General features: G+C 38.6%; 1 protein-coding gene across 50 annotated transcripts in view; it reads left to right on the plus strand.

Moving 5' to 3' along the window:
* Window positions 1-26,679, plus strand: part of EPB41 (erythrocyte membrane protein band 4.1) — a 221,656-nt gene that overhangs the window by 124,784 nt on the left and 70,193 nt on the right. For all 50 annotated transcript variants that reach the window (XM_078330953.1, XM_009000771.5, XM_035308420.3 and 47 more), the window contains exons 7-11: window positions 401-619; window positions 15,864-15,951; window positions 18,487-18,639; window positions 21,261-21,358; window positions 24,400-24,572. In XM_078330953.1, coding sequence (XP_078187079.1) covers window positions 401-619; window positions 15,864-15,951; window positions 18,487-18,639; window positions 21,261-21,358; window positions 24,400-24,572 — 731 coding nt within the window. The remainder of the gene's footprint in view (window positions 1-400; window positions 620-15,863; window positions 15,952-18,486; window positions 18,640-21,260; window positions 21,359-24,399; window positions 24,573-26,679) is intronic.

A 26,679-nucleotide genomic window follows, 5' to 3' on the forward strand; every position in this document is an offset into this window, starting at 1 on the left:
GTGTGTATGTGTGTGAAGATTAGGTGAGATAATTTGTATATCTGGGGTACTTAGTATACTTTAAAAAATATTAGTTTCATTACTTCCTTTAGACTTTCCCAACTTTTCTTCTTTCTAAACATGTGTCCAACAGAGTTATAGTATTTTTTATAAGTTTTATTATGGAAAAATTTCAAACACACAGAAAGAGAGAAATAATAGTGCAATGAACTACCATATTCCCACCACCTAGATTGAACAGTTATTAATATTATCTTTACTTAACTGCTTCCTTTTCTTGTTTCTCCTTATTTTTCTCTCGCTCCCTTTTTCTTTCTCCCCTTTTCTCCTTTTTCTCTCTCTATATTTTGTTGTTGTTGTTGTTGCTGCTGACATAACATCTTTTCTCTTTTGGCTGTAGATATTATTTATGTCTTCAGCTTCGGCAGGACATAGTTGCAGGACGTCTGCCCTGTTCCTTTGCAACCTTAGCATTGTTAGGTTCTTACACCATCCAGTCTGAACTGGGAGACTACGACCCAGAACTCCATGGCGTGGATTATGTTAATGATTTTAAACTGGCCCCGAATCAGACCAAGGAACTTGAAGAGAAGGTCATGGAACTGCATAAGTCATACAGGTGAATATGTCTCCAGGGTTTGTTCAGCATTTGTTTTGGCAATGAGTTTAAATGCTTAACATGGTATTGGTTCAGCGTTTGCCTAAGAGGGAGCATGGTGCCATAGAAAGAGTTTCCTCCACTGTTTGACTTTGGGCAGGTCACTTAACCTCTCTTAATCTAAGCTTTCTCATCAGAGTAATGGGCATTGCATTGTAGGATGAAAACTAAATGAGGTAATATATGTAAAGCACTTAGCGCAGTTGCTGGTTCAGTGCTCAGCAAATGGCAGCTATTATTATTTTTGTCACCTTACCTTTTATTTTTTATCAGATTTAAAACTCACTATGCTGCATTAGGTGCCTTAAGATCCTTAGAGCAGGGGTTTTTAATTTGAGATCTTTATACATGGATAGATTTCAGAGGCTGTGAAACTCTTGGAGGGATTTTTAAAAGTCTTTATTAAATTCACTGACTATCCTTTTTTTTTTTTTAACCTGAAAATGATTGGTAATGTTGGGAGGTATCAAGTGATCAAGAGCAAGAGTTTAGAGTCAGTCTGAGCTGGGTTGAAATGTTGACCTTGGTTCCGACCTTGTGACCTTAAGTCATTCAATTATAACTTCTCTGAGCCTCATGTTTCTTATATTTCTGATGGAGATTATTACCTCAGAGAAAATAGGGTGACTGCTAGGTTTAGAAAGGGTATTGTGGGCTGAGTGCTATGACTCATACCTGAAATCCTAGCACTTTGGAAGGCCAAGGCAGGAGGGGAGGTCAAGGCTGCAGTGAGCCAGGATCACATCGTTGAAAATGTGTGTAAAATACTGAATACAATGTGACAATGTCTTTCACATGGTAAAAATTCAATAAATATTAGCTAATATTAAAGTGCCAGAATAATTTATGTTTCTTCCTACCCATACATTCATTGTTACTTGAGTGACTTGCTGTAACTAAGTTCTATAAACTGCCTTAGTATATTAATGTGAAAGTCTGACCTTGGCCTTGAGTTAGTACCCTAAGTTATGTTAGCATGAGTATGAGTTAGGTTACAAATCTCCAAAGGGTAACACTGCTCAAAGAGAAATCCAAAAAGTGGTCCTGGTAGGCTTGCCATGGTAGTAAAAAATATTCTTTCTAGCCATTGAGCCATCTTGCTCGTTTTGGGGTAGTTGGAATAGGATTGTATGGATTGGGATGCTTCAAATGAGAGATCTTTAACTTAAGGTGCCTTAATTCTGGGTGCCTTATTGCCCCTGTAGGTTCACGTACCTGAGTCATGAGGACTGTACTAAGGACTTGAAAGTCTACAGCCTACATAGCAGTAGTCTTATAAGAGATAACCAACTCTCTTGGGGTCACATTATTTCCAAAGAGAACTGATATTTGCTTTTTAAGTTTAGATTTATACATTCCAGTACTAATGTCTGGAATCATTACATATACCACTTTCAATTATCTTTGAATATATTTTTAATACTTTTATATTCTTGTTATGTTTCTCAACATTTACATATATAAGAAATATATGCAGAAAAGCAAGTACTGGAAAGAAACAAAATAATTTGATTAGTTAGAATGTCAAGATTGTAGGGAAATATTTTTATTTTCTAATAATTTTAAAATATTCGTAATAATATAACCTTTGGGCAATCAGTAAAATAGTAAAAGAAGATATTTTACTGCTGCTATAGAACTGAACCACAGAAAATGATGGTGTCAGATTATGACTGTTACTTTAAATCTTCTTTCTCTAATTGTTTTTTTTTAAAGAGAGATGGAGTCTCACTATCACCCAGACTGGAGTGCAGTGTGGTGTGATCATAGCTCACTACAGCTTCAATCTCCTAGGCTCAAGTGATCATCTCAGCCTTCTGAGTAGTTAGGACTATATGTATGTGCTACCAAGCTCAGCTAATTTTTAAATTTTTTTATAGAAATAGTAGTCTCACCATGTTGTTCAGGTCGATCTCAAACTCCTGGCCTTAAGACTCCCAAACTGCTAGATCTACAGGCGTGAGCCACTGTGCACAGCCTAATGAGTCTTTTAAAGTCTACAGCCTACATATGTAGTCTTATACCAGTTACCCAGCTCTCTTGGGTTACACTATTTCCAAAGAGAACTGCATGTTTGCTTTTTAAGTTTGGACTTATCTGATCATAATAGAATCTCAGGTTTGAGAGGACTTATATTCTCTCATTCAGTGCTTGATTCTCCTTTATAGAATTGTTACATAATCATTATAGTAAGTAGCCAGTTATTTGCGTCCATTATTATGTGCTAGGTACTATGATAAACACTTGATGTCAAACATCGTGTTTAATCTTTATAACCACCCTTTGAGTTAGGACAATGGTTCCTAAAGGGTGGTCTGTAGACCTTAGAGATCTTCAAGATTCCTTCAAGGGGTCCATGAGGTCAAAATTGTTTTTATAATAATGCTAAGATGTTAGTTGCCTTTTTCACTGTGTTCAAATGAGTGGAGCACAAATCCAGGCAGTTGCAGCAAACTACTAATAGTCATTATGTTGTTCTCCAGCATGTACTTGGCAGTTAAAAAGAAAGCCAGCTTACCTTAGAATTTTCCTAACGAAGCAGCAAAAAGTATTAATTTTATTAAGTCTTGAATACATTTCTATTTCATATTCTGTGTGATTAGATGGGAAGTATACACAAAGCCTTTCTGCTGCATACTGAAATACAACACTTGTCTCAGGAAAAGCACTTGTGCAATTGAGTTGTGAACTGAAATTGGCCATCTTTCCAATGTAACACCATGTTTTCTTGAAAAAATGACAAATTATGATTATTCGGACTTGGTTATTTGACATACATTTTCTCAAAAATGAAATGAGCTTTTAGGAAAGCAACTGACAGTATTTGTTGCTAATGACAAAATTCAACTTTCCAGTAAAAATTATAATTTTGGAAAACTTTTATATACCCCCATGATCTTTACAGCTTTTAAAGACTTTTCTGCTAAGGTCAGTGCTGATTTTAATGAATGTGATTTTTTATACATATATCGTATAATGAAACGTGTCAAGGTTTGGAAGTTTTTCATAATTTGGTGAACGAGTATTTTTCAAATTAGAAATGCACAGTGTTACAAAATCATGCACAAGTAAACAATCCATTCAAAATGCAAGCTAGACCAATGGATTTTTTTTTTTTTTTAAGGGAGGGAAGGAGGAAGGGAAGAAGGCAGGAAGGGGGGGAAGGAGGAAGGGAGGGAGGAAGGGAGGGATGAAGGAAGGAAGGAAGGGAGGAAGGGGGGAGGGAAGGAGGGAGGGAGGGAAGGAGGGAGGGTGGAAGGGAAGGAAGGAATTCAAGCAATGAGAGAGACATTGCTGACCTGGATCTAGAGGTTTACAAGTTGATTTCTTTTTTTGAGAGAAGGAAAGAAAAAAAAATGAGTAAAGAGAGAAAGAAAGAGGAAGAGAGAGAGGGAGGGTGAACGGAAATCTTGCTTTATTCTGAAAAAAAAAAAAAAAGGGTATTAATAATGGCCAATCAATGTTTTATTTAAACCTATGAGTAGGTGTGATGTGGTATTGACAAGAATGTATATTTTATGTATTTGAAGTGGAGAGCTCTATAAATATTTATTAAGTTTACTTGTTCTGGATCTGAGTTTGAGTCCTTGATATCCTTATTAATTTTCTGTCTCATTGAATCTAAGTCTCTATGTATCTGGGTGTTAGGATCGTTAGCTCTTGTTGTGTTGATCCTTTTACCACTTTATCTTTGTTGCTTTAAAATCTATTTTATCCTATACGAGAATTGCAACTCCTGCTTTTTATTTATTTATTTATGCTCTCCATTTAGTTGGTAAATCTTTCTCCATTCCTTTGTTTTGAGTCTTTGTGTATCCTTGCATGTGAAACAGGTCTGGATGTAACATGCTGTTGGGTTTTGGCTGTGTCTTTTGATTGGGGGATTTAGTCAATTTAAATTTAGGGTTACTGCCATTTGATGTTAACCGGCTGTTTGATCTATTCGTTGATGAAAATTCTTCTTTATGTTGGTGCTCTTTACTTTTTGGTATATTTTTAGTAAGGCTAATACTGGTTGTTTCTTTCTGTGGGTAATGCCTCTTTCAGAAGCTCTTGTAAAGCAGGCCTGGTGGTAATAAAATCTCTGAGTACTTGCTTGTTCATAAAAGATTTTATTTTTCCTTCAGTTGTGAAGCTTAGTTTGGCTGGATATGAAATTCTGGGCTGAAGGTTCTGTTCTTTGAGGATGTTGAATATTGGCCCCCACTCTCTTCTGGCTTGTAGAGTTTCTGCTGAGAGATCTGCTGTAAGTCTGATAGGCTTGCCTTTGTGGGTAACCTGACCTTTCTCTCTGGCTGCCCTTAGTATTTTCTCCTTCCTTTCAACGATTATGTGCCTTGGGGTTGCTCTTCTTGAGGAATATCTTTGTGGTGTTCTCTGTATTACCTGGGGTTGAATATTGACCTGCTTTGCTAGTTCAGGAAAATTTTCCTGAATAATATCCTGAAGGGTATTTTCCAGTTTGGATTCATTCTCTCCGTGGCATTCAGGAACGCCTATCAAACGTAAATTTGGTCTTTTCACATAGTCCCACATTTCTTGGAGACTTTGCTCATTCCTTTTTATCCTTTTATCTCTAATCTTGTCTTCTTGTTTTCTTTCATTAAGTTGGACTTTGACCTCTGATATCCTTTCTTCTGCTTGAACAATTTGAGTGTTTAAACCTGTGCATACTTCTCGGAGTTCCTGTATTGTATTCTTCAGTTCCATTAATTCACTTATATTCCTCTCTAAGTTGTCTATTCTCAATAGGATTTCGTCAAACCTTTTTTCAAAGTTCCTAGTTTCTTTACGTTGGGCTACAACATGTTCTTTTAACTCACAGAAGTTTCTTATTATCCATTCCCTGAAGAGTGATTCTGTCATTGGGATGCGCTCGTTCTCCATCAAGCCTTGTTCTATTGTTGATGTGGAACTGTGATCATATTTAGAGGGAGAGGCGTTCTGATTTTGAGTATTCTCAGCCTTTTTACGCTGGTTTCTTCCCATCATTGTAAATTTATCCTCCCGTCGTCTTTGAAATTACCAACTTTCAGATTAGGTCTCTTGATTGGACGTCCAAGTTGTTAGTTCCCAGGGCCAGAATGGCGGCATTAAGACTGATGGTGCTTTTCTGCCCAGGATTCTCCTGCCTGGCTTCCTTCTTGTGTGGGTAATGGGTGACTCTGCCTTCCCGGGCTCCAAACCTTGGTCAGAAGGGGAACCAGTCTCGTTTACTCTGCGCCGAGAGCTGCTGCGCTGAGGTGCTGCCGCTGTGTGGGTCTCAGGAGTCATGCTGGGGACCCGTATGGGTCCTCCAAACCTCGGTCAGAAGGGGAGCTGGCCCTGTTTACTCTGCTACTAGAGCTGCCGCGCCGCCGAAGTTCCGGCGAAACCGCTGCGCCGGCCACAAGAGTCGCGCTGGCGACCCGTGTGGTTCCTCCACTGGGGATCTTCTGCTCCTGAGTGACCAGAATTTGTCTGAAGATGTGGCGTCCTCTAGTTCTCTGTGCTTTGACTGAGAGCTGCAATCCCGAGCTGTTATCTATTGGCCATCTTGGATCGTTCCCCCAGACCAATGGATTTTAATGTAACAATATAAAAAGTTCATTGATAAGTTTCTGCTTTTCGCATTGTAACTTATCTTTATTGATAAGTTTAGTGTAATACCAGAAAAGAATATTTTAGGCCAGGCACAGTGGCTCATACTTATAATTTCAGCACTTTTAAAGGCCAAGGCGGGTGAATCATGAGATCAGGAGTTTGAAACCAGCCTGGCTAATATGGCAAAGCCCCGTTTCTACTAATGACACAAAAATTAGCCAGGTGTGGTGGTGGGCACCTATAATCCCAGCTACTTGGGAGGCTGAGGCAGGAAAGTCGCTTGAACCTGGGTGGTAGAGAATGCAGTGAGCTGAGATCGTGCCATTGCACTCCAGCCTGGGCAACAGAGTGAGAATCCGTCTCAAAAAAAAAAAAAGAGAGAATATTTTAAATTCATAGACATTCCTTTTCCAACTACATGTCTGTGTGAGATCAGATTTCTTCACATACTGCCAAATTAATATATTGTAATAGACTGAATGCAGAAGCAGTTGGGAGAATTCAGCTGTCTTCTATGCCAGACATTGAAGAGATTTATAAATACGTAAAGCAATATTGCTTTTCATTACCTTTTCGGAAAATATTGTCATTTTTCAGAAAATATGTTATTCGAGTTTTAAAAAAATGGGATTACTGTATTTTGTTTTACTTTATTTTATTTTGAGATGGAGTCACTCTTGTCGCCCAGGCTAGAGTGCAATGGTGTGATCTCAGCTCACTGCAATCTCTGCCTCCCGGGTTCAAGCAATTCTCCTCCCTCAGCCTCCTGAGTAGCTGGGATTATAGGCATGTGCCACCATACCCAGCTAATTTTTGTATTTTTAGTAGAAAGGGTTTTCACCATGTTGGCCAGTCTGGTCTTGAACTCCTGATCTCAGGTGATCCACCTGCCTCTGCCTCCCAAAATGCTGGGATTACAGATGTGAGCCACTGTGCTTGGCCGCATTACTGTTACTTTTTAGAATTTAATAAACATTTAAAATTTTGCTTAGTTAAAAAAAATTCATATTGTGAATGCTGATAGCTATAAGCCACATAAAGAAAAGTTCTTGGGCCGGGCGTGGTGGCTCACACCTATAGTCCTAGCCCTTTGGGAGCCTGAGGTAGGCAGATCACAAGGTCAGAGATGGAGACCATCCTGGCTAACATGGTAAAACCTAGTCTCTACTAAGAATATAAAAAATTAGCCAGGCATGGTGGCACGTATCTGTAGTCCCAGCTACTTGGGAGGCTGAGGCAGGAGAACTGCTTGAACCCAGGAGGTGGAGGTTGTACTCTGCTGCACTCTAGCCTGGGTGATAGAGTGAGACTCCATCTCAAACAAAAAAAGAAAGAAAAAGAAAAGCTCTTGGCTGGGCAGGGGCTCATATCTGTAATCCCAGCACTTTGGGAGGCCGAGGCGGGCAGATCACCTGAGGTTGGGAGTTCGAGATCAGCCTGATCAACATGGAGAAACCTCATCTCTACTAAAAATATAAAATTAACTGGGCATGGCGGCATATGCCTGGAATCCCAGCTACTTGGGAGGCCGAGGCAGGAGATTCACTTGAACCTGGGAGGTGTAGGTTGCGGTGAACTGAGATTACACCATCGTACTCCAGCCTGGGGAACAAGAGCGAAACTCCATCTCAAGAAAAAGAAAAGAAAAAAAAAGCTCTTTAGGGTCCTCAATAATTTTTACAATAATTGTTAAGAGAATAAAGAGGTCCTGAGATCAAAAAAGTTTGAGAACCACTGAGTTAGGCAATAGGGCACCTAGTTAAAAACTTGGGCTCTGGAGTCAGCCTTTCTTTGAATTCAGAATCCATTCCTTATTAGCTGTGTGCCTCTTGGTAAGTTACTTACGCTCTCTAAGCTTCAGTTTTTTCATCTGAAAAATAAAGGCAATAATGTGAATATTCTAATTGTTAAATTAGAAAATTTATATGAAGTGATTAGTACTATGACAGCATATAGTTAAAGTTCAAATATCTGCTAGGATTAATAATTCTTATCCTCATTTTACAAGTGATGAATGTATATGTCTTGGTTTGGAAAAGTAGTTTTAATTTTTATCGGAATTTAAACCGAATTAGGTGAAACAATCTCAAGGGACAAATGGATATAGTTCGGTTGATGTTCTATTAGGGATGTGGTAGAAATTGAGGAATAATGGATCACCATGACAAGAACATTTAGAAGTTAGAAGTCTGTTACCTTGGAATTTACTTGCTCCTGTTTGGAAAGATTTGCAACCCTCACAAACAAACCCAAATGAACAATTTAATTATGTCCCAACAACATGGCTATTTTTTTTTTTTGAGAGGGAGTCTCACTCTGTCACCCAGGCTGGAGAATGGCGCGATCTCGGCTCATTGCAACCTCCGCCTCCCAGGTTCAAGTGTTTCTCTTGCCTCAGCCTCCTGAGTAGCTGGGATTACAGGTGTGTGCCACCGCGCCCAGCTAATTTTTGTATTTTTAGTAGAGATGGGGTTTCAACATCTTGGCCAGGCTGGTCTTGAACTCCTGACCTCGTGATCCACCCGCCTCAGCTTCCCAAAGTGCTGGGATTACAGGCATGAGCCACCGCACCCAGCTCAACATGGCATTTTAACTAATCCAATGAAACTTCCACTGATGCATATGCATTTTACTATGCATTGGCAAGTGCGGTACAAGCAAATACCATCCTGCTTCTGAAATAGAAGACAACCTGTGTAAATGGAATCCTTAGTAGTGGCCCTTTGCCCAGACCGGGATTTTAAAGCTATAATTAACACTTTAAATTTACACTAGCAAATCAAGCTTTAAAATTAATTGCCCTCCATTTATGGGATTAGAAAGGTATGTAAACTTGTCTGTTGTCCCCAATTTAATTATTTGAAATCACAGTCCTTAACTAAGAGATATAACAAACATTATTAAAAGGCAGTCACATAATACTGGAACTCACTGAATAGCTCTATTCTGACCCCATTTACTTGAAATAAATGCAGGGAAACTTTACTGTAACTTCTCTTTTTAATGAGCAAGAGTTAACCAGTGCCAGAGCTTTCTGGTCAGGTACTTTCCTAAGCTGCAGTACTTACAAGTAGTAAATTATTAGGTGGTACTGAATAAATTCAAGACACTACTTTTAATGGTTTAGAGGTATCTAATCTCTTCCCTGCTGGTTTGTTATGACTTTCAAAGGCTTTAGACGTTTTAGGGAAAACCTTGATCATTAAAATTTTAAGGCAAAAATAATTTATTTTGTGATATTAATTTTTTAAATATACATGTTGTGTTAATATGCAAAGATGTCTGTGGGTGGTGAGACTATAGATTTCTGTGCTCTTAATGATATTTTCCAAATTTCATACAGTGAATGTGTTTGATTTTTATAATCAGAAAAAGCTTTCTGGGAACATTAGGTGGGGCAGAGCAAGGTAGTCAGCCATGCAGAGGGGCAGTCTGGCTTGGAATATTGAGGCCTAAGAAGAGTGAGGAGTGGGTTCATGGGTTGGGGGGCAGCCTGACATGAAGAGTCAGCTTCAAATGGATGAGGATGATAGTCATGTGTGGGCACCTTGTGGTGGGTTTCGGAAGCCAAACAGAGCAATAAGGGCATCCATGTGGGGGAAAGGCCTACGCAGGATGTGGGAGGGCATCCATATGAGGTGGTACTTGATGCAGAGTGTCAAAACCTAAGCAGGGTGACGAGATGGTTCCACACCAGCAGTCAGAACCCTGGTGAGGTAAGGAGGACATCCACGTGTACCGAGAAGCCCAGAATGGGGAATTCAGGGTTCAGATAGGGTGAAAATGGCATCTACCTATGGGAGGGGTCCATGGCTGCAATGAGAGATTATATGATCCAATCGAGAGGGACTGATCAAATTAGTCAATGTATTCAGGGTAATGAGAGCCAGGTTTCTCACTGTCAGTAAAGGGAGACCTAAATTATGGAAAGGGGGAAACTAAAATGAACCCTGTTAGGATATTGTGTTAAAACTGGAGGCTTCAATGTGAACTTGTGGTTTCCAATATATAGATAGGTAGATATAAAAATATAGATGTGAAAAGGTAGATACATACACAGATACATACTCTACTATATTGTGTCATAAGGAAATACTGGAAAAACGATGGGAAATGGTCAGAAGGACACAGAATCTAGCTTGGAGAGATTCCCACTGATCAAATCTGGGGCAATTTAAGCATTAAAATAGATAAGGAAAATAATTGATGTACTACACTGAATAAAATGAAAATTCATCAGTCCGTACTGACATAAATTGAAATTTTAAGGCTGAGCATGATGGCTCATGCCTGTAATTCCAGCACTTTTGGAGGCTGAGTTGGGCAGATCACTTGAGCCCAAGAGTTCAAGACCAGCCTGGCCAACATGTAAGACCCCATCTCTACAAAAACTACAACAACAACAACAAATTAGCTGGGTGTGGTGGCACATGCCTGTAGTCCCAGCTACTCAGGACTGGGCAAGAAAGGGAGATCCTGACTCTACCAAAAATAAAAATATTAATAAATTAGCTGGGTGTGGTGGCACACGCCTGTGGTCCCAGCTACTCAGGAGACTGAGGCAAGAGGATTGCTTGAGTTCAGGAGGTCAAGGCTGCAGTGAGCCATGATGGTGCCAGTGCACTCCAACCTGGGCAACAGAGCAAGACCCTGTCTCTTAAAAATTTTTTTCTTGGCCAGGCATGGTGGCTCATGCCTGTAATCCCAGCACTTTGGGAGGCTGAGGTGGGTGGATCATGAGGTCAGGAGTTTGAGACCAGCCTAGCCAATATGAAACCTCTCCTTCTCTACTAAAAATACAAAAATTAGCTGGGTGTAGTGGTGTGCGCCTATGGTCCCAGCTACCAGCTACTCAGAAGGCTGAGGCAGAAGAACCATTTGAACCCAGGAGGCGGAGGTTGTGGTTAGCCTCCGGAGATAATGCAACTGCACTCCAGCCTGCGCAACAGAATGAGACTCAAAAAAAATAATAATAATAGTTTTTTTTCTTAAATTAGTATTGTATTTTTAAAAACAAATTTAAAGGAATCTTGTTACGTTGTGCAATCTGAAGTGCAGTGCTATTTACAGGTATAATTATAACTCACTTGCAGCCTTAAACTCAAGCAATCTACCAGCCTCAGCCTCCCTAGTAGCTGGGACTGCAGGTCACCGCACCCAGCTAAAATTATTCTTTTTCTTTCTTTTTTTAGAGACAAGGTCTCTTTATGTCGCCTAGGCTCATAGACTCAAGCAATACTCCTGCTTCAGCCTCCGGAGTAGCTAGGACTATAGGTGTGTGTGCCAGTGAGCCTGGCTAAAAATTAGGTTAGAACTAGGAACTTTGAAAAAAGGTTTGACGAAATCCTATTGAGAATAGACAACTTAGAGAGGAATATAAATGAATTAATGGAACTGAAGAATACAATACAGGAACTCCGAGAAGTATGCACAGGTTTAAACACTCAAATTGTTCAAGCAGAAGAAAGGATATCAGAGGTCAAAGTCCAACTTAATGAAAGAAAACAAGAAGACAAGATTAGAGATAAAAGGATAAAAAGGAATGAGCAAAGTCTCCAAGAAATGTGGGACTATGTGAAAAGACCAAATTTACGTTTGATAGGTGTACCTGAATGCGACGGAGAGAATGAATCCAAGCTGGAAAATACCCTTCAGGATATTATTCAGGAAAATTTTCCTAAACTAGCAAAGCAGGTCAACATTCAACCCCAGGTAATACAGAGAACACCACAAAGATATTCCTCAAGAAGAGCAACCCCAAGGCACATAATCGTTAGATTCACCAGGGTTGAAATGAAGGAGAAGATACTAAGGGCAGCCAGAGAGAAAGCTCAGATTACCCACAAAGGCAAGCCCATCAGACTTACAGCAGATCTCTCAGCAGAAACTCTACAAGCCAGAAGAGAGTGGGGGCCAATATTCAACATCCTCAAAGAACAGAACCTTCAGCCCAGAATTTCATATCCAGCCAAACTAAGCTTCACAACTGAAGGAAAAATAAAATCTTTTATGAACAAGCAAGTACTCAGAGATTTTATTACCACCAGGCCTGCTTTACAAGAGCTTCTGAAAGAAGCATTACACACAGAAAGAAACAACCAGTATTAGCCTTTCTAAAAATACACCAAAAAGTAAAGAGCACCAACATAAAGAAGAATTTACACCAACAAATGGATAAAACAGCCAGTCAACATCAAATGGCAGTAACCCTAAATTTAAATTGACTAAATTCCCAATCAAAAGACACAGCCAAAACCCAACGGCATGTTACATCCAGACCTGTTTCACATGCAAGGATACACAAAGACTCAAAACAAAGGGATGGAGAAAGATTTACCAACCAAATGGAGAGCAAAAATAAATAATAAATAAATAAAAAGCAGGAGTTGCAATTCTTGTATCGGATAAAATAGATTTTAAAGCAACAAAGTTATAGTGGTAAAAGGATCAATGCAACAACAAGAGCTAACGATCCTAACACCCAGATAGGAGACTTAGATTCAATGAGACAGAAAATTAATAAGGATATCAAGGACTCGAACTCAGATCCAGAACAAGTAAACTTAATAAATATTTATAGAGCTCTCCACTTCAATTACACAAAATATACATTCTTGTCAATACCACATCACACCTACCCATAAGTTTAAATGAAATATTGATTGGCCATTATTAATACCCAATTTTTTTTTCAAAATAAAGCAATATTTCCATTTACTCTCCCTCTTTCTCTTCCTCTTTCTTCCTCTCCTTTACTTATTATTATTATTTTTTCTTTCCTTCTCTAAAAAAAAAATCAACTTGTAAACCTCTAGATCCAGGTCGGCAATGTCTCTTTCATTGCTTGATTTCCTTTCTTCCCTTCCCTCCCTCCCTCCCTCCCCGCTTCCTCCCTTCCTTCCTTCCTTCATCCCTTCCTTCCTCCCTACCGTCCTTATTCCCTTCCTTCCTGCCTTCCTCCCCACCTCCCCCAAAAAAAAAAAAAAAAAAAATTTTAAATGTAAACATCAGCCAAACTTCAAATATAAATATTATTTTCAACTAACAAGGAAGTTTTAAAGTTAAAGATCTCTCCTTATTTTTTAAAGCATGCTATTTATAGAAGCATCTAACTACATACTGTGAAATTTAAATCTATATTCAAATTGATTGACCCTATTAATGTCCCTTAGGGTAGGGTAGGAGGAGTGAGTATAGGGAAGATTTTCTTATGATTGCTTTATTTAATGTTTTAAATTTTGTCTTCAAATTCAAGTGATCCAAATTGTGTCTCTTAATTTTATGATCTGTATGTAGATGAACCACTGGACTATCAGAAAACTGAGGTTGCAATAATAATAACTATTTGTGTCTATAAAGTAGTTTTACAACCATTATTTCGATCCTAATAGTAACATTTATTCATTCAGCAAAAATAAAAAAAATCATTGCCTATCCTAGTATCTGGAAATACACATTATTATGATTCCTGTTTTATAGAGGAGATGGAGGGAGACACTGGCTGACCACTCATGGAGCCTGGATTCCAGCCCAAGTAATGTGGCTTGAGTTCTGACTTAAGTCTGCTATTTCAACTAAGGGTCCTAACCTGCCTGTGATAATGTGATCCCTGAGGACCTGTTTCTTCAACAGCAAAATGAAATTGTTATATTCTTTAAACTTCAAGCTCCTTTCCAGCTTCAAAATCCTAAAACTCAGCCAGGAGTGGTGGCTCACGCTTGTAATCCTACTACTTTGGGAGGCTGAGGCTGGAGGATGGCTTGAGTTTAGGAGTTCAAGATCAGTCTGGGCAACATACTGAGACCTCCTCTGTACAAAAAATAAGAAAATTAGCTGGGGTGGCACCCACCTGTACACCCAACTGGTCAGGAGTCTGAGGTGGGAGAATCAATTGAGCCTGGGAAGTGGAGGTTGCAGTGAGCTGTGTTCTCACCATTGCACTGCAGCCTGGGTGACAGAGTGAGACCCTGTCTCAAAAAGAAAAAAAGAAAAAGAAAATCCTAAAATTTATCTCATTGATAATAGTAACAACAACAGAAACATAAAATAGGAGTAACACTAACTAGAAAAAAATGTAACTAGCCAGGCGTGGTGGCTCACGCCTGTAATCCCAGCACTTTGGGAGGCTGACGCAGATGGATCACAAGGTCAGGGGTTCAAGACCAGCCTGGCCAACATGGTGAAACCTCATGTTGGTGGGTGTGGTGGCATGCGCCTGTAATCCCAGCTACTTGGGAGGCTGAGGCAGGAGAATCACTTGAACCCAGGAGGTAGAGGTTGCGGTGAGCTGAAAGCCCGCACTCCAGCCTGGGCAGCAGAGTGAGACTCCATCTTAAAAAAAAAAGAAAAAGAAAAAAATATATGTAATTTAGATGGAAAAAAAATTTTAAAGTATAAAACTTTCCTGAAATGCTTTTAATGACTTGAATATACAGACTTGCATAAGGGGCTAATTTTCCATTCTCGTTTTATTCTTCAATTTCAGGTTCGTTAATAAATAGAATTGATAGAATGCTTCAGTGCTTGTGAAAATAAGTTTATTCCCGAAGTCTGAGTCATTAACAAATCTGCAGCCTCTCTCCTGTTACATATATATTTTGGTGGTGGTTGTTCCAAGGAATCCTTTGTCTTTTTAATTAGGGTAAAGACAGATGTATTTGGAAGAGACTTTACTTTGTTAAATGAAGAGACCCCTGCAGCTTTCTCTAGCTTGAAGCAGTCTTATGGGAGACTGGCATTTACATATTTTTTCCTTGGGGATGTGGCTATATTATTGTTACTGTGAAGTTATACTTGATTGGTCTGAATTGTGCAGCATTAGGAGTGATATTTCTGTCTTGAAAGCTCTATGTAACAGCTCATGAACACTTTTTCAAAAGAGGGAAAATTTATAGAGAAGACTGTCACAGTGAGTGTTTAGACAATGAGACTGACTGTTTTCAAACAAATCTAATTCATTACATGCCTGGTAATGAAGACATATTAATAACAGAGAAAGCAGCACCATTGTCTATGTGCTTCTATTAATCAGTTTATTTTGTTATATCAGTGGACAAGACACCATCTGTTACCAGAAATTTTCTTTTCATCAAGCCTGCCCCAATTAAGAGTCCTCAGTTAAATAACATCAGCTGCCCTCTTCTTTAATTTCCATAACTCAATTCAGGGGTATGGAGAGAAAAAGGCAGCTATAGGAGGATATTGTAAATTGCACCATGCCCTCTGAGGATTTAATTTCATCATCTCCTTGGCAAGAAAAATTAGTGGGAGGAGTTTATATATGTTGGAGAAAAAGAGTAAAGCGAAAGGGGCAGAACTAATGATAGATGAAATAGCTTTAAGAAAATTGTTTAGTAGTATTGAAAACAATTGGAGGGGGTAGATTTTTGGTGACTTTTTGTTTCCCCATGATATCTTTTTCTAAGTCATATTTTAATTGTTTAAATAGAGGTAGTGATGAGACCTGTTCCATAATAACCTACTTTCAGGACTAGGAAGTATATCTTACATACATAGTGGTATGTATATGTTCATGTGTTTTAAATACAATGAATATATAAATGTTACTGTAAAAGCTGACCCTATGACACTGAAAGAATTTTATGTTTTTATTCTATCAAAGGTCTATGACTCCAGCTCAGGCTGACTTGGAATTTCTTGAGAATGCCAAAAAGTTGTCTATGTATGGGGTTGATCTTCATAAAGCAAAGGTAATGATAACGTTGTCCTTTATTAATATCCTTGTATAAGACATTATATGATACATATCTGTTATGTATGTATCACATTTGTGTCATATAATACTTCTTACCAACAACTGGCGTATTTTATTAAAACATACAGAAGAGATACTAGATAGGCACAGCAGCTCATGCCTATAGTCTCAGCTACTCAGGAGGTTGAGGCAGGAGGATCACTTGAGTCCAGGAGGTTGAGGGTACAGTGAGTTATGATTGTGCCACTGCACTCCAGCCCCAGTGACAGCAAGACCTCATCTCAAAAAAAGAGTGAAATAGTAATTCTTGTTAGCATTTTAAGTGTATCAGTTAGCATATCCACTCTCTGAATAAAGTTTCATATCCAAGCTACTGTTAAGATCAAAAGATAGCCCCCTAGAGAAAAGGAAATTGATTTTCCTAAAAGGTAGTAGCTTTTAAAATATAGAGTAGTGGGCAGCAGGCCTGTTTGACAGCCAGCATCATCTACATCAGAATCACCAAGGGGGTGTTTATTAAATATGGAGATCCCTGAGCTCTTCTCATATTTATAGAATTTGGAGAAGAGGTTCTAGAATCTCCAGATTTAATAAGCATCCAAATGATTCTGACTCATGCTTGAATATGAAAACCATTGGCCCAGAGTAGTTGTTCTCAAATTGTGGTCTCTGAGTCAGCAACATTTAGCCTCACTTAGGAACTTGTTAGAAATGTGTATTTCAGACCTCATCCCAGGCTTGCAGAGTTAGAATCTCTGAGGGTGGAGCTCAGCGCAATATATTTTAACAAGTTCTCCAGGTTATTCTGAGGCACACTGAATGAACCACAGTGGCTCATTCAAAAACCACTAGGATAGGGCCCTGGAAACTGGAGCTTTAATCCTAGTTCTACCTAATACAACCTAACAATGAATACTTAAGGAAAGTCTCCTGACTTTTCTCATCTTGAGCTACTAAAGTTGCTGGGGAGGTTCAGTGCCAGGCATGGTGGCTCAAACCTGTAATCCCAACAATTTGGGAGGCTGAGGCGGTCAATCGCTCAAGCTCAGGAGTTCAACACCAGCCTGGGGGACATGATGAAACCCTGTCTGCACAGAAAATACAAAAAATTAGTCAGACATGGTGGTGTGTGCCTTTGGTGGTCCCAGCTACTCTGGAGGCTGAGGTGGGAGGATTGCTTGAACCCAGGAGGTAGAGACTGCAGTGAGCCTAGATTGTACCACTGCACTCCAGCCTGGGCGACAGTTGAGACCTTGTCTCAAAAAAAAAAAATTTTTTTTTGCTCTGGATTGTTTCTGGCTGGGTGCTACAACTTCTATGAATCTCTAAAGTATATTGGAGGAAGATCAGTACATCAGATTAGATATATTTCTAGAACTGAAATGGTTGGATTTTGCTTCTCAATTCCTGCTGGAAACTGGTGTCAAGTCAGGTATTGATGCAGTATTACAAAGCAAATTGTTTTTCCAAAGTGAGATGTAGTTATGCCCACAGCTTTAAAAATTTAAGAGGGCATCTTCTGGGAAATTCTCAGTTACACAGTCACTGAATTGGAACTTTATGTAATTTCTACTTCTCTGTTATGTTTGTGTATAATACATGTAGGCACTAATATATTTCTCTGTACTCATTTTTGGGAAAAGAGTAGGCAAGAAGCATTTAACTTTGTGTTTTAATTACTTATCTAAACAAACTTAGCTGTAGGAACTAACTCAGGTGAAATTTATTTTTGAATTACAGATATAAATGATTAATATTACGTATTTAATTTTTTTAAAGTTTTCTTTAACAAAGTGGCATGCAGGTTGGGCACGGTGGCTCACGCCTGTTTATCCTAGCAGTTTGGGGGGCCAAGGCAGGCGGATCATGAGGTTAGGAGTTCAAGACCAACCTGATCAACATGGTGAAACCCTGTCTCTACAAAAAATATAAATAGCATGGTAGTGTGCACCTGTAATCCCAACTCAGGAGGCTGAGGCAGGACAATCAACTGAATCCAGGAGGTGGAGGTGGTAGTGAGATGAGATCCCACCACTGCACTCCAGCCTGGGTGACAGAGCGAGACAGTCTCAAAAAATAAGTAAATAAATAAAGAGGCATGTAAATATGACTTCATTGTGCCTTAATGTAACATCTTGACTTAGGGATCATATTTTTAATTTAATATAGTTGACATTGATTTTAAGAATCTAAGATTGTTTTATGCTGAGTTTATATAGGAATAGAGTTAACTCCTACACTTAACATGATTTCTGGTGCTATTACCGCTTTATCATAAAAAAACAAGGATTATATTAATAATTGTGCATATATTTTTGATAGTATACCTAGCTCTAAGCCCTGCTCTCCAGGAAGTCATGACTGCTGATTTAAACATAAATGGCCCATAAATTATAGTTATTAGACGAAGCTTTCTTTTTCATTGTATGTTTTGTAGCTGTTTTTGGTTATCTTCAGATTATCTAGTAATAGTCAACAGTGTATTGAGTACTTTGCTCCAGACTGAAATGCTAACATTTTTCTTTTTCAGGACTTGGAGGGAGTAGACATCATCCTAGGTGTCTGCTCTAGTGGCCTTCTGGTTTACAAAGATAAGCTGAGAATTAACCGCTTCCCTTGGCCCAAAGTGCTAAAGATTTCTTATAAACGTAGCAGCTTTTTCATCAAGATTCGGCCTGGAGAGGTACAGAATTTGTATTTCCTTCCTTCTAAACCAGATGCAGACTGTATCTGACATATCTGTTTATTTCCATTTTCCTTATTAAGTCATCTAAGAAGTCTCTCTATAGTTAACTATTCAAGGACTGATAATTCCGTTTTCTAAGTTGATCAGTCCTGTGATGCTGCTTCTTTTTTTTACTACTGGACTTCTGGACAGTTCACTTTTTCTAAGTAAACATACCATCGCAAAAAGTTAAACTGATAGATTTGTTCCTTGTTTACTCCAAGCAAAAACTTAATGGAAAAAAATTTTTAAATTGAGTAGCATGGGATTTTAAAATTATTTGTGGGGATAAATTACTCATGTTTGGCCCCAGGAATCCCTTACCTCATATAATTAAAATTTACTTGTATGCATAGCTTCTCATGGCTAATGAGAGTGTGTTCTAGGGCCAAGTTCTAGATTTTTAATAGAGTTGGATGTTCAACTTTGTACCAGATAATTCATTTATTAGTTGGTTTCAGGATATACTAATGCTGGCCAAATTTAACTTTTGTATTGAAGAGCCATTATGGAATAGCGTAAAATTGTTAAAGTAGGAATTAAAGTTTTTTTAAAAAAAGTTCTGGCTTCTTTTCTGCCACATACTAAGCAAAAGACCTGGACAAATCTAAGACTCAACTTCCTTATCATTTGAGCAGGATAATGCCTTCTTCATCATAGTTATTTGAAGATCAAATGGGATGACAGCTCTGAAAGTTCTATGTAGGAAATGATACTAACCTAAAGTGGCTTTTTAATGTATATATCACCATCTGCTGGTGAAAAATGGCTCTTTATTTGAGCCTGGAAATTCTGGATGTGCAGCCTAAAAATCTTGGATGGGGATTATCATAGAAGCATTTATTTTGTATCATAATTACTTACCTATGCCTAGCACAGAGCAATCAATGTCTTCCCTTAAAATTTCAAATTCAAGAGTTATTCAGTCCATAAATATTTATTGAGAGCTTTCCTGTGTTGGACACTATTCTAGGGACCAGGAATATAACAGCAAATTAGAATCCCATCCCTCACATCTGTTAATATGATAATGGGAAGTCTTTAGCTTCTAAAAAGGTAGAATTCTTATTTAAGAAGGCAATCAGGAATAACAGCATTTTGAGAAACAGTATTGTGGCTGCAATAGATGATTTCACTGTGGCATGGTATGGTGAAGAGGGTGAAAATCTGCTTCTGTCATTTCATACCTGTGGAACAGAGCAAATAACTTCTCTGACCTCTTGAACTAGAGGTATCTGGCAGAAAAAAAAAGTTAAAAAAGAGAAAAAAAAACTTCTCTGACCTCAGTTTCTTCATGTGTAAAAATATAGATGATACTATCTAATCATAAAGTTATTGGCAATAGTAGACACTCAAAATAAGTGTTAGTTTCCTTTCTATCTTATAAAATATGCTTAAAGTTTGCCCAGTGCAGTGGCTGTCGCCTGTAACCCCAGCACTTTGGGAGGCCGAGGCAGGTGGATCACAAGGTCAAGAGATCGAGACCATCTTGGCCAACATGGTGATACCCCATCTCTTCTAAAAAAAGAAATACAAAAATTAGCTGGGCATGGTGATGCATGCCTGTAGTCCCAGCTACCCAGGAGGCTGAGGCCGGAGAATCGCTTGAACCTGGGAGGCGGAGGTTGCAGTGAGCCGAAATCGGGCCATTGCACTACAGCCTGGCAACAGAGCGAGACTCTGTCTCAAAAAGAAAAAAAAGGTTAAAGTAGAAACAAAGAGGTAAAAGGTCAACAAGACAGTATTTTTAGTAGCCCTGGCAGAATATGGTTTGCTTCAGTCAAAGTGGTATCTAGATAAATTAATGATAAATCAAAGGAAAAAAAGAAACATTTAGTGATTTAAGAATCTGAAGAATAAGTTCAAGAGATCTATTGTACAACATGGTGAACTATCATTAATAGCAATGTATTATATTCTTGAAAAATTGCTAAGAGACTAGATTTTAAGTTTTCTCACCACGAAAAATTAATAAATATATCAGGTAATACATATGTTAATCAGCTCAATTTAGCCATTTCACAGAGTATACATATTTCAAAACAACATGTCATAGATGATAAGTATATATAATTTTTATTAGTCAGTTTAAAAGATTGATTTAAAAATCTGGCTTGAACTAAAATCTTCAGCTCCTATTACTAATTTCTATTGCATAATATTGATTGATTGGAGAACTTGGTCAATATCCCATTCCTTGTTCATTGAATAGTATCCCAAATGCAGATAGTGACTAAGGAAAATCAAAAGGTGTCTAGAGTGTCTGGACAATCAAAAGGTGACTTAATTATGTCTCAGAAAAATGTATAATGAATGTGTGTGTGTTTTCTGAAAAACAAAATAACATGCATAGGTGATATGAGATGTATTCCCTGTTTTTTTTGCTTTGGAAAAAGCCACCCTCAGTGAGTGAATTTCTTTCAGTAAGTAGGAAAAAATTTTAAATGACATTTTACGTCCTTAAATTGGTAACAGTGGCCTCTTCTGTGGCACCATATTTCTCTGGTACTGATCACTGTAATCTGGTACTGTATCACATGTAATAATTTCATGTCCCATGTTTATTTGTGTTTTTGTAGCAAGAACAGTATGAAAGTACCATTGGATTCAAACTTCCCAGTTATCGAGCAGCTAAGAAATTATGGAAAGTCTGTGTAGAACATCACACGTTTTTCAGGTATTATTCTCACTCAAGTATTTTTCCAGGATAAATTATTTATAATGTTTCTATTTTAAGCCTGCTATTAAAATTCCTTTCTATGTATGACTAGCTCTCTTTTATTTAGCTCAGGTGAGATCATCTTAAGCAGACAAAATGAATCCATTTCTCTCCCTTTGGGTTGAAAAGTGTGCTTCAACATTTCCAAAGCACCTTTTTGTGTATGGTAGAAGGAAGAAAGGAGTAAGGAATGGAAACCTGCATTTATTAGGGACTCTGGGATTGCACAAATTGTAGCTAAAGTCAGTCTGATTAAGGGAAGTTACCCTCATTTACCTCTGCATGGAATTTTTTTTTTTTTTTTGAGATGGAGTCTTGCACTATCGCCCAGGCTGGAGTGCAGTGGCGCCATCTCGGCTTACTGCAACCTCTGCCTCCCCGGTTCAAGCAATTCTCCTGCCTCAGCCTCCCAAGTAGCTGGGATTACAGGCACCCGCCACTACACCCAGCTAATTTTTTATATTTTTAGTAGTCGGGGTTTCACTGTGTTGGCCAAGCTAGTCTCAAAACTCCTGACCTTGTGATCCGCCTGCCTCAGCCTCCCAAAATGCTGAGATAACTGATGTAAGCCACCGCACCTGGACAGAATTTTTATTTTTTTGTTTTATTATTATTTTTTCTACATGGAATTTCTTTAAGCAATGCTTAACTGCTTTTTGTGGGGCTTTTATATGAAAAGGTTAAAGATGTGAAGCTGATTGTTAGCTTGGCTCTTATCAACCCCAGAAAGGGAGCACACAGAACCATATTTGAGGCATAATTGTACCAGATAATCAGAAGACAGAAGAAAGTAATTCCTCTGCTTTTTTTGTTTGTTTGTTTGATTGATTGAGATGGAGTCTTGCTCTGTTGCCAGGCTGAAATGCAGTCTGTGCTTGCTGTTCCTGGTTTCCAGTCATTCTCCTGCCTCAGATTCCCAAGTAGCTGGGATTACAGATGCCTGCCACCATGCCTGCCTATTTTTTGTATTTTTAGTAGAGATGGAGTTTCGCTGTGTTGGCCAGGCTGGTCTCAAACTCCTGACCTCAAGTGATCCACTTGCCTTGGCCTCCTAAAGTGCTGGGATTACAGGCATGAGCCACCGTGCCAAGAGGCCATATTGTTAACCCCTTGAATTCATTTACCCAACATTTTCTCTGTGCTTGCCCTTCTTGTACCCACCATGGTAGGCATTGGGAATATACCAAAAGATAGTTCTAGTCTCTCTCATAATGGAACACCCAATCTAGTAGAGAAGACAGACTTTAGACAAGTAATTACTTGTGTTAAAAGGAAAACTAGCTAGTTATTTATCAGTTTGCCTTTTGTTGTTGTTTTTTTTTTTCTTTTGAGACAGAGTCTCACTCTGTTGCCCAGGCTGAAGGGCAGTAGCACGATGCCTCAGCCTCCCAAGTAGCTGGAACCATAGGTGCACACCACCATGCCTGGCTAATTTTTAAATTTTTAGTAGAGACGAGGTTTTGCCTTGTTGACCAGACTGGTCTCGAACTCCTTACCTCAGATGATCTTCCCACGTTGGCCTCCCAAAGTGCTGGGATTGTAGGCGTGAACCACCACACCCGGCCTAGTTTGCCTTTTTAAGAGTTTCTTTATTAAGGAAAATTTCATATGTAGCAACAGTACATTAAAATCTCCTTGTACTTATCACCCAGCTTCAATAATTATCACCCCAAAGCCAATCTTGTTTCATCTATATCCCTACCTACTCCTTCCCCCTACTTCTGAGATTATTGTGAAGCAAATCCCAGGCCTCACATCATTTGATTCATAAATAAACTTAATTCTTTATAAATGGCTCTCCACAGAAAAAGAGAGATAATCCTCATATCTTTTCCTATTTATATTTTCATATAATAGCACTATAGCACAATCGACAGGAAGAAAAATCAAGGAAAATATTATTTCAGTTATTTCAAAATAAAACATGAGGGTGCATTTTATATCCGATTAAAGAATCTTAATTATTGGCATTAACACATTTATTTATGCTTTCATCATCCCTGCATTAAAATCAAACCACAGAAGTGGAATTTTTAAAAAAGGGCAAGGAGTAAAAAAGAGGGATTTTTGAATATCTAATAACTGTGGTATAGATTTCAGCTGCAGCCAGTATACTTATTTGTAGGATGGCATATTTAATCTGTTGCATCAAAATAAAAGGATACCTTAAAATGTAATGCTCCATTACATAAAAGAAAGTGTATGTTTGCTGAATTGAAATTAATTATCTCAAAGGGAAAAATACTCTCTTTTTGGTAGTATTTGATGTAGTAATTTATGTATTTATTCAACAAATATTTATTGGGTACCATATTCATGCTAGGCGCTATGCCAGAAGCAAAAACACAAAGATGAATAAGTCATGGTCTTTGTTCTTTACTCCTAGAGAATTCAGTCTTGTAGGGAGACCAGCATAGAAATAGATTGTTTTAATTCAGTATGGTACAAAGAATACATATTGTACTGCATAAGAAAAAGATGGGGTTTCTAACTGAGTTTAAAAATTTACCAAATAACCTGTTAAATAGATTACTAGGGATTAATTGAGTTTGGAGGACATTTGACAAAACTGTGATTCTAGTAGAATGGAAAAAGCTCTGGGCTTGGACTTTGTTACTGCCCAATATCCTAACAGCTGTGTGATCTTAAGGAAGTAACTTCTTTTTTGAGGTTCAGTTTCCTATATCTATAAAATGGTGAAAAGCATTACAAGGATGTAGCAAAAATACTGCAGTGCTATAAAAACATTTTGAAAACTATAAGGCCCTTTCTATAGAGATATAAGTGATCCTATTAACATAGGTCCCAACTAAATTATACTGATTACTTTGAGAAATGACAAAGAACTAAAATAATGGTTACTTGATTGAAAATCTCTTAGTAACTATACGGAAACAGTAAGAAATGTGAAACTTTTTTATTCTTGATTTTGTTTTTACAGTGTTACAATGATGAGATGAATATATAATAATATGACTATTATGACTCCCCCCCCTCAGATTGACATCTACAGACACCATTCCCAAAAGCAAATTTCTTGCGCTGGGATCCAAATTTCGATATAGCGGCCGGACTCAAGCTCAGACCAGGCAAGCTAGTGCTCTAATTGACAGGCCTGCCCCACACTTTGAGCGTACAGCAAGTAAACGGGCATCCCGGAGCCTTGATGGAGGTTTGTATTAAATATTAATGATTTCTTGTCATCATAATTCATTTGGAAAGATAAAGGAAATACAGTTATTTATAAGATAATGAAATTGAAGAATCTCAGTGGTAAAAATGAAAGGATCTTACTAGCTCTCTAATCTTAATAGAACCATCTTAAGAAAAGGAAAACTGAGTTTCAGAGAGTAGTGACTAGATCATGGTTCCACTGCTAGGTAGTGGTGGATCAAACACTACCAGAATTAGAACTGTAAATCTAAATCTATCAGAATCTCTACCACAGAGTTAAAATCTAATGTGGTATGCTAAGCTGAAGCCTTAAGTGTTTAAAAATAGCTATTCTATTTTTCTGCTGTCCTAGTAACACAGGAGGCTGAGGCAGGAGGATAGCTTGAGCCCAGAAGGTCAAGGCTGCAGTGACCTATGATTGCAGCTCTGTACTACAGTGTAGGCCACAAAGTGAGACTTTGTCTCCAAAAAATAAGTTCATTAATTAATTGATAGTGATTTTCTATAGTAGAAAAGAGGAAAAGGGTCTGCCTTACTGTAATAATCATTTATTTTTATATTTTTTTGAGACTGAGTCTCATTCTGTGGACCAGGCTGGAGTACAGTGGTGAAACCTTGGCTCACTGCAACCTCTGCCTCCCGAGGTTCAAGTGGTTCTCCTGCCTCAGCCTTCTGAGTAGCTATGCTTACAGGCATGTGCCACCACGCCCAGCTAATTTTTGTATTTTTAGTAGAGATGGGATTTCACCATGTTGGCCAGGCTGGTCTCAAACTCCTGACTTCAGGTGATCCACCCTCCTCGGCCTCCCAAAGTGCTGGTGTTACAGGGATATGCTACCACTATGGGCTAATTTTTGTATTGTTAGTAGGGATGGAGTTTTGCCATGTTGGCCAGGCTAGTCTTGAATTCCTGGCCTCAAGTCACCTGCCTGCCTCGGCCTCCCAACTGATGTATTGAGATTACAGGTGTGACACCCCCTATACACCCCCCCTTTTTTTGGTGTTTTTCTGTTCTCCCAACTTTAAGGGGCTGTTTTGTTTGTTTGTTTTTTGAGATGGAGTCTGGCTCTGTCGCCCAGCCTAGAGTGCAGTGGCGAGATCTTGGCTCACTGCAACCACCTCCCAGGTTCAGGCTATTCTCCTGCCTCAGTATGGGGCTGTTTTAATAGTAACAATACAAGGCATGTTGCATGCTTTGTCTTAATCTTCATGAAAACACTATGAACTAGGCTTGGAGATTAAATAACTTTTCTTAAGATTTGACAGCTGGTAAATGGAAGGGCTAAGAGTGGAATTCAGGTTGGTTTAACTCCAAAACTCATGTTCTTTCAGGTACGTATTTATTGCTTTGTTCAACAATTTATTTTACACTTCCTATGGGCCAGGTGGTATTCCAGTCACTATAGATACAGCTGTGAGCACACAAACAGTCTCTGCCTTCATGGAGCTAACATTCTGTCATTGGAAACAGAAGAATAAAACAAAATAATTTCAGATAGTGATGAATGCTGTGAAGAAAATAAAACAGGATAAGGAATATAGAATATCTGGGGGAGATAAGGAGCTATTTCAGATTGGATGGTCCAATCTAATTTAGAGGGCTTCTCCATGGAGCTTCATTTGAGTTGAGACCTGAATTATGTAAAGGAGCCAGCCATCTCAAAATCTGGGGGAAGAGCCTTGCAGAAGAGGGAGTAGTAAGTACAAAGTCCTGAAGGTAGGCATGAGCTTGCCATGTGTCTAGAGCAGTGCTGTCCCATGGACCTTTCTGTGCTGATGGAAATCTTTCATTTTGTAATATCCAGTTCAGTAGCCAATAGCTGTATGTTTCTGCCCATTAAGAACTTAAGTGTGGCTATGTGACTGAGGAATGGAATTTTAATTCTAATTTAAATAGCCACATGTGGCTCATAGGTCTCATATCAGACAGCATAGGTCTAGATTCCAGGAAATGCAGGGGGAAGGAGTACAAAATAAGAGAAGTAGGTGGGAGCCAGATTGTATAGGGCCTTATGGGCCACAGTAAAGAGTTTAGATTTTATTTCATTTGCACTGGGAAGCTATTAGAGCTGGAGTGGTGTAATCTGAATCCCATTTTTAAAAGA

Source organism: Callithrix jacchus, chromosome 7 (genome assembly GCF_049354715.1).
Source record: "Callithrix jacchus isolate 240 chromosome 7, calJac240_pri, whole genome shotgun sequence".
In the NCBI taxonomy this organism is placed as follows: domain Eukaryota; kingdom Metazoa; phylum Chordata; class Mammalia; order Primates; family Cebidae; genus Callithrix; species Callithrix jacchus.